The following is a 7,500-nucleotide window of genomic DNA, read 5'->3' on the forward strand; positions in this document are numbered from 1 at the left end:
CAACTTATGACCTTCCTCCGGAGCCAAAGCCAGTAGCTGGCTTTTTCTGCTTCTTCTCCTAACTCCCTCAATACTTTGCGCGGGTTTGATCCCGTGGTGCCAGCACCGCGGAGAAGTTGGACAACCGCACAGCTGACAAAGCCCCGGCATCCAACCTCCACAGGATAGACCCTAGCCTTCCAGCCTGCCTCGCGGCACTCTGCTGCCAGCTCGGAGTACTTCAGATGTTTCCTTTCATGGGCTGATGTCATGCCTTCTTCCCAGGGGATGGTAAGCTCAATGATGAGGACCCTTTTCTCCTCAGTGGACCACACTACGATGTCGGGCCGGAGAGTCGTTATTGTGATCTCTCTTGGGAAGACCAGCTGCTTTCTGAGGTCTACCATCATCTGCCATTCTTTGCCGGGTCTAAGTATGGTGTTCCTGACGTCCCGAGGTGCTTGGAGAGCGTTGCCTTGCTTGACAAATGCAGTTAAGGTAGACTTTGATGTTTCTGGACTACGGTTTGCTGCTACCCTACATCTCTCCAAGATCTCAGCCAGCTTGGCAAGGACTTGATCATGGTGCCGATAACATGTGCTGGAGGCTCGCCTTACTGTTGTTGCACAGGGGGCAACCGACTTCACTCCCAAACCACAGAGTGAGGTTCCGAGGGCATGGGAGGGTGTCTTCCCTTAACAGGAAGCAGAGTCTGGCTTGTGGTGTCCTCCACGTGACATATCCAAGACTGATTTTTTTAAAAAAATCCCCCAGCTGCCAAATATTTGTTATATGGAAAATAACTCATTTTTGTGTTTTTATTTCATAAATTAAAAACAGTGACATCAAGTAATCAAACTGGCATTTAAAGGGTTAAATTCCTAAAAATGATTGGATGTTTGGTAGTTTTGAGCAGGGCTGAAGTTGTTTAAGAGATTTATGCAGAAAAAAATATCGATCTGTTCTATTTGTATAGCAGATTTTTGTTGTTGTCGATTTACTTCTGTGCTTTGGGGGTCGTTGTCCTGTTGCATCACCCATCTTCTGTTGAGCTTCAGTTGGTGGACAGATGGCCTTTAGTTTTACTGCAAAATGTCTTGATAAACTTGGGAATTCATTTTTCCGTCGATGATAGCAATCTGTCCAGGCCCTGATGCAGCAAAGCAGCCCCAAACCACGATGCCCCCTCCACCACACTTCACAGTTGGGATGAGGTTTTGATGTTGGTGTGCTGTGCCTTTCTTTCTCCACACAGTGTTGTGTGTTCCTTCCAAAGAACTGAACTTTGGTTTCATCTGTCCACAGGATGTTTTGCCAGTAGTGCTGTGGAACATCCAGGTACCCTCTTCTGCAAACATCAAGCATGCAGCAATGTTGTTCTTGGACAGCAGTGGCTTTCTCCGTGGTGTCCTCCCATGAACTCCATTCTTGTTTAGTGTTTTACGTATCGTAGATTCGGCAACAGAGATGTTAGCCTGTGCCAGAGATTTGTGTAAGTCTTTAGCTGACACTCTAGGATTCTTCTTCACCTCATTGAGCATTCTGCGCTGTGCTCTTGCACTCATCTTTACAGGACGGCCACTTCTAGGGAGAGTAGCAACAGTGCTGAACTTTCTCCACTTACAGACAATTTGGACTGATGGACATCAAGGCTTTATGCAAGTCAACAATTCTTAATCATAGGTCTTCTGAGAGCTCTTTTGTGCAAGGCATGGTTCACATCAGGCAATGCTTCTTGAGAGTAGCAAACTCAAAACTGGAGTGTGTTTTTAACCAACACCTCCAATCTCGTCTCATTGATTGGACTCCAGGTTGGCTGACTCCTGACTCCAATTAGCTCTGTGTGTGGGAAATAACTTTTTCAAAATAAACTTTGCTAGAGTGTTAGCTGCTGAGTGTCGTGGGAGCCAATCTGATCCTGGAGTGTTTTGTAAACACATGCATGCTTTCCTCCTGAAAGTTCATCTCTAATGGTCTGATTTCCCTGCAAACAGAATCCAACCAACCCTACATCTAGAATTTAATACACGCTGTAAGTGTTTTCCTTTTTTTTAATTTTACAGACAATATGACATTAAATGAAGTTTTGGATTATAATTACATGTAAAAGTGATGTCATCATTTGAAAAGGTGATCGTATAGCTGTATAAACACACCTGCATGTCCTGACATTGCTTGAGGTCACCTCTAGCCCCTTTGTTATGTTAGAGATAAAATCAAACAACTGCTCCGTTAGCATCAATAGGGGCAGAGTGGAGCACAGCCCCCCCCTGCCCCCCGTACTGAATCAGGATGTCATTTACCTGGAAGGCTGCCATTGGGGGACGAAGCAGAAGATCCAGTTTGTGGATGTTTCCAGAGATTGTGGATTTAAGATCTGAGGCTTTCTATACTACAGGACATGATGGGGAGCAGCAGGATTTCAAGGGAGTTCTCTATTCTGTGCAAAATACAGGTGAGATATTGAAAAAGTTAAAGTAATTAGTAAATGATTTAAAGCTTGTCCATACAACCTCTGTCAGGAAAACGACACACTCCTACCACATCATAATCTGTTTACAGCTTCCTTTTATTAGAATAGCTTGAATACATTTTTATATAACATATTGTTTAAACTTTTACTAATATGTTTTATGTGTCTAATGATGTTTTACCTTCTGTTTAAGGGTTTTTTGTTATTTTTTGGACATGCCTTGCCTTACCTTGTAGCTTTTGTTTTTTACAAGATTTGTTGTCGAAATTCTTTTGTTTAAAGTCGGCTCTTATTGTGTAATCTTGTCTGAAAAGAAAAAGAATAATTAAACATTTGGAAAGACGACTTTTATTTAACTGTTATTCAAAAATACGACACATGTTTGCCGTCCTCTTTTTTTCCCCCCTCAGTGTTTGGCCTTTCTGGCTGCAGCAGGAATTGCACCATGCAGCAACAGAATCTTTTGCCCAAATAATGAAAGCAAAAATCTAGAGGTAAATGTAATGCTCATGATGTAATCTTACACTTATGGTTTATCAATTAAGATTGTAATGATGATACATTTTGTGTTTTTTATTTTTTTAAAAATATTTAATATTTTACATTTTTAAATTTTATATTATATATTGTAATATCTTTAAGTAAGTTGTTGCTAGTTCTGCTTTATTTCCTTGTTAATTGTTTAGCACCAATACACCAAGTCAAATTCCTTGTATGTGTAAATGTACTTGACGATAAACCCCCGATTCTGATTCTGTTTCTGATTCGTATGATATATGTGACCTGATATGTTTTATAGAACCCAGCTGAAATGGGCCAAGAGCAGCTCCTCGCTGTTGAGTTTCCACACAGGTCTGTCAGTCTGACAAGAATAAAGAGGGAGTGGGTCATTCCAGTAATCAACGTCCCAGAGAACGACAGGGGTCCATATCCCAAAAACATTGTGAAGGTAAGAGCGGTAGTATTCAACAATATAGGCTACTTATTCTTGTGTAGGGGAGAGCGGGGTATCTTTCTAAAATTCTCGATCTAAGTATATCACAGTCACTCAATTTCTATACCAAATTAAATATTAATTTCTTGTGCACAAATGTATAATCTTCAGATTTTCACTTGTCACTTAAATAATAAATTCTACATGATCAAGTACAGAGTGCATTTGTGACAAGTTGCCCCATCACGGGGTATGTTGTCACACTATGCGGGGTAAATTGTCACATTATATTTTTCAACAAATAATAACATGTATGACACTTATTCTTGCATTTGAAATTCTGATTTATTGAAACAGCTGTTTTCAATACCAGTGCTTCATCAGTGTCAGTGCATAAAAAACGATGCAGATCAAAACAGCTAAAAAACTACAAATAGCCTAAACACAAACAAATTCATGTTGAACTAAAACTTAAACTACAACCTCCACTGAAATATCTTCTTCATTGTGCTTCAGTTCAAGTCAAGCAATGATGAAACAGTTGAAATAACCTACAAGATCAGTGGACCCGGTGCTGATCAGCCTCCTGAGGGGGTTTTTACTGTTGATCGGAGATCCGGGGTGCTGTATGTGACTCAGCCGCTCGACAGGGAGAAGACAGCTAATTACAGTGTGAGATAAAAAAAAAAAAAATCAAGAACTTTGTTTTTGTCCTTATTCTAGATAACTTGTATTATTATGACGTAATGTGTGGTGTGGTTTACAGCTGTGGGCTCATGCACTGAATGAGGGTGTTAAAGCTGAGGAGCCCATGGAGCTCATAATCAACGTCATCGACCAGAATGACTACTCTCCAGAATTCACACAAAACCCTTTCTACGGCCGAGTGAACGAGAGCGCTGAGATCGGTGAGAGAGAAATAACACACAGACACTTTAGACACATGATGGTATATAAACACACAATGATTCTTAAACATTTTGAAATACTTTTTAAACACACATGCAGAAAATAAATACACATTTTCTGTTTTGTTTTTTTCATTTGATTTGATCTGATAATCACACTTTTGCCATATTGTCTCTTGAAATTAATAATGTCATTAAAGGCTTTATATGCGATTTTTTGGATCCAGCAGATGTCGCCCTTGAGCACCAGCATGAAACCAAAACAACTCTCGGTGCATTGTTGTGTTAGCATGCTAATGCTAGCGATCTTTACTATGCTCGTATCTTCACACTGCATGTAAATTTACCCCAAAATGAGCGTGATCTAGAAACACAGTTAAGCAGTGAGTACAGTATGTTAGTCAGCCGGCCGTCCTGGCGATGTAAACAAAGTGAAGATAGGACTCTGAAAACTCTGAAAACATCACAGACAGTGGGACTCGGGTGTTACACCCATTGTAGACAGTCATGACTCACAGAGTTATTTTCAGAGGATATACTTGATTTATATTATATTTAAGAGTGAAAAATCACATATAAAGCCTTTAAAGCATATTTTATTTAGTCGAATTTACTGAATTGAAAAATTCACAAACTTCACCCTACACTTCTAAAATGCAATCAATAATCACCTGTTTTTTTTTCACTAGATGACATCATCACAAAGATAACAGCAGTGGATAAAGATGACCCACAGACGAGCAATGCGATGATCAGATACAGAATAAATGCTCAGATGCCTCAAATGCCCGACAAGGACATGTTTGCAATAAACCCAGTGAGCGGAGCGATCAGTGTGAAGGCTCTTGGACTTGACAGAGAGGTAATGGGATCAAAGGATGACAACATTGCTTTCCCTTTTTTCCAAAACTGTGTCATTTTTTTTTGTTTCTCTTGACTCACTGCCCTTTGTTAGACTCACTCACAGTACAAGCTGATCGTCGAAGCTGCAGACATGGAGGGACACGGGTTAGTAACCACCGGCACTGTCATCATAAGCATCACAGACAGCAACGACAATGCTCCAGAGTTCACCAACACATCTGTGAGTAAAAAACTGCCCAAAACACTTCATGGTAATGTTATAAGATGTTTAATTTTTTTAAACTGAGTTCAGCATGGTTTTCTTACTTTTTTCCCCAGATATCCACATCAGTCCCTGAGAGTGAGGTCGGAGTCGAGGAAGTAAGGATAAATTGACCGTTTACTGTCGAACTTCAGGGAGAGCACAGGACCAACTGGACTGTTAGCACCGATTCCAGAAGTGAGAGACAAACCCCGGAGACACCATGAACAGCCGACCTATTTCATTTGCAACCTGATGAAAAAAACAATCAGGCCCTTTTGTAGCTTAAAGGCTTTATATGTGATTGTTCACACTTAAATGTTATAGAAATAAAGTATATCCTCTGAAAATAACTCTGTGAGTCATGACTGTCTACAATGGGTGTAACACCCGAGTCCCACTGTCTGTGATGTTTTCAGAGTTTTCAGAGTCCTATCTTCACTTTGTTTACATCGCCTGGACGGCCGGCTGACTCCTCCCCTCGTGTATAAAAGTTGTTTAATTGAGGGACTAGAGAAAAGAAGAATAACATACTGTACTCACTGCTTAACTGTGTTTCTAGATCACGCTCATTTCAGGTAAATTTACATGCAGTGTGAAGATACGAGCATAATAAAGATCGCTAGCATTAGCATGCTAACACAACAATGCAGCGCAAGTTGTTTTGGTTTCATGCTGGTGCTCAAGGGCGACATCTGCTGGATCCAAAAATATAAAGCCTTTAAACCTAGTCCACTGCCTACATGTATTCATATATTTTATTTGATCTTTTTTTGGAACTATTTCCGGATGCGTGCACCTGGCGTTGCAACAAACAAAATGTCAGGTACTCTTTTCCAATAGAGTCTTCAATCTGTTTATCATAGTTCATGATCAGGGTTCACTAATTGCAACATAAATGTCCCATTCTGTCCAACACATCATAAAGCATAAACTGTTACATCCAAGTCAACCTGACACGGTCAAAAAACTATATGCTTCCAAACACACCTGAATCTAATTACCTGGAGCCTTGGCTTTATGCACAGCATAAGTCAAGACTCCACCTAGTGTTCAGTGTCGGAATTACACTCAAATACAAATTCATCGTGTTCTTGCAAGGATCAAATAAAACAGAGGATTTTGGCTCCTACAACATCATAACAAAACAAAATGTCAGTTGTTTTCTTGAGATCTGGATTTGTTTTTTTCATCGTCTTGGGTAAACAAACCTGGTTTTCCCGCCAAAACTGATAATTTATCTCATTAAGCTTGATTTTCTTGATAACTGGGTTATGTTATTTTCTGGTGATCTAGAAAGCTAAACAGACTTGTCACTTTGATATGCCAGACTACGACATGCCATGTTGCCATTTTCCAAACATTGGAAATATTTAAAAAAAATACATTGTTAACACATTTAAACTATTGTAGGTTTACAATTCCTCAGATTCAGACGAGGAGCAGGACTTTGAGAGCCTGTCCCACTGGGGACCACGTTTTACCAGGTTGGCTGACCTGTACACCAACAAGACAGAGGAGGAGGATGACACAGACACTCTGCCAGGAAAAACAGAATGGGTTTAAAAGACCTTCATAGATCCTCCAAATATATTTGTATCTACCTCAGGCCCACAGTGAGTATGTTGAATTTCCCTGCTGCCTCCTTTGTTTTTGGAATTTGTTACAGCCTGGTTTCGTCCTGAGATGAGAGACGCTCGTGCATTGTGTTTATAAATGTGGATTATTTCTGCAATAAGGAGCCGGTTGAATTAACCAGATTTGGAAATCCACTTTTTCACTCTCCAGGATTAGGAAATCCTTCTTACTTTTTTCCCCAAAAACCTGTATGGGAGGACCAATCTGATCCAGATACAGACCTTTGTGGATTACCAAAGCTCTTAATGGAACTACAGTACTGAGTTAGACTACATACTTTGTCCACAGTGGGCACCAAAATCCACACAAAATGAAAGATCCTGATATTTGTTTGAAATTCAATATCATATGTTTGATTTTAAATGCTAAAATGCTTTAACCAAATGCTGCTTTATGTGTATCCTGCATGGTTTATGTTTGTTTCTCCTGAGGCTGCTTACCTGTCTGCTTAATTACTGTCATG

The 7,500-nt window shown here is 40.1% G+C and overlaps 1 protein-coding gene and 1 long non-coding RNA gene across 2 annotated transcripts; both read left to right on the forward strand.

Moving 5' to 3' along the window:
- Positions 1–2,302: 2,302 nt before the first annotated feature.
- Positions 2,303–3,395, forward strand: LOC132972383 (uncharacterized). Its single transcript, XR_009672908.1, has 3 exons — positions 2,303–2,434; positions 2,863–2,946; positions 3,252–3,395. It is a non-coding gene; the product is annotated as an uncharacterized LOC132972383 (long non-coding RNA).
- A 195-nt stretch (positions 3,396–3,590) lies between these two features.
- On the forward strand, positions 3,591–5,669 carry LOC132973471 (cadherin-4). Its single transcript, XM_061036963.1, has 6 exons — positions 3,591–3,605; positions 3,903–4,058; positions 4,153–4,294; positions 4,984–5,156; positions 5,250–5,378; positions 5,477–5,669. The coding sequence occupies exons 1-6, from the start codon at positions 3,591–3,593 to the stop codon at positions 5,531–5,533; spliced, it is 672 nt and encodes a 223-aa protein (XP_060892946.1). The 3' UTR covers positions 5,534–5,669.
- Positions 5,670–7,500: the final 1,831 nt, after the last annotated feature.

This window comes from Labrus mixtus, chromosome 4, assembly GCF_963584025.1.
Source record: "Labrus mixtus chromosome 4, fLabMix1.1, whole genome shotgun sequence".
Classification (NCBI taxonomy): domain Eukaryota; kingdom Metazoa; phylum Chordata; class Actinopteri; order Labriformes; family Labridae; genus Labrus; species Labrus mixtus.

Coding starts and splice junctions, on each gene's coding strand:
- LOC132973471 (XM_061036963.1), top strand. Junction 4,059..4,152: donor AGAAGACAGCTAATTACAGT/GTGAGATAAAAA, acceptor TGTGGTTTACAG/CTGTGGGCTCATGCACTGAA. Junction 5,157..5,249: donor CTCTTGGACTTGACAGAGAG/GTAATGGGATCA, acceptor GCCCTTTGTTAG/ACTCACTCACAGTACAAGCT.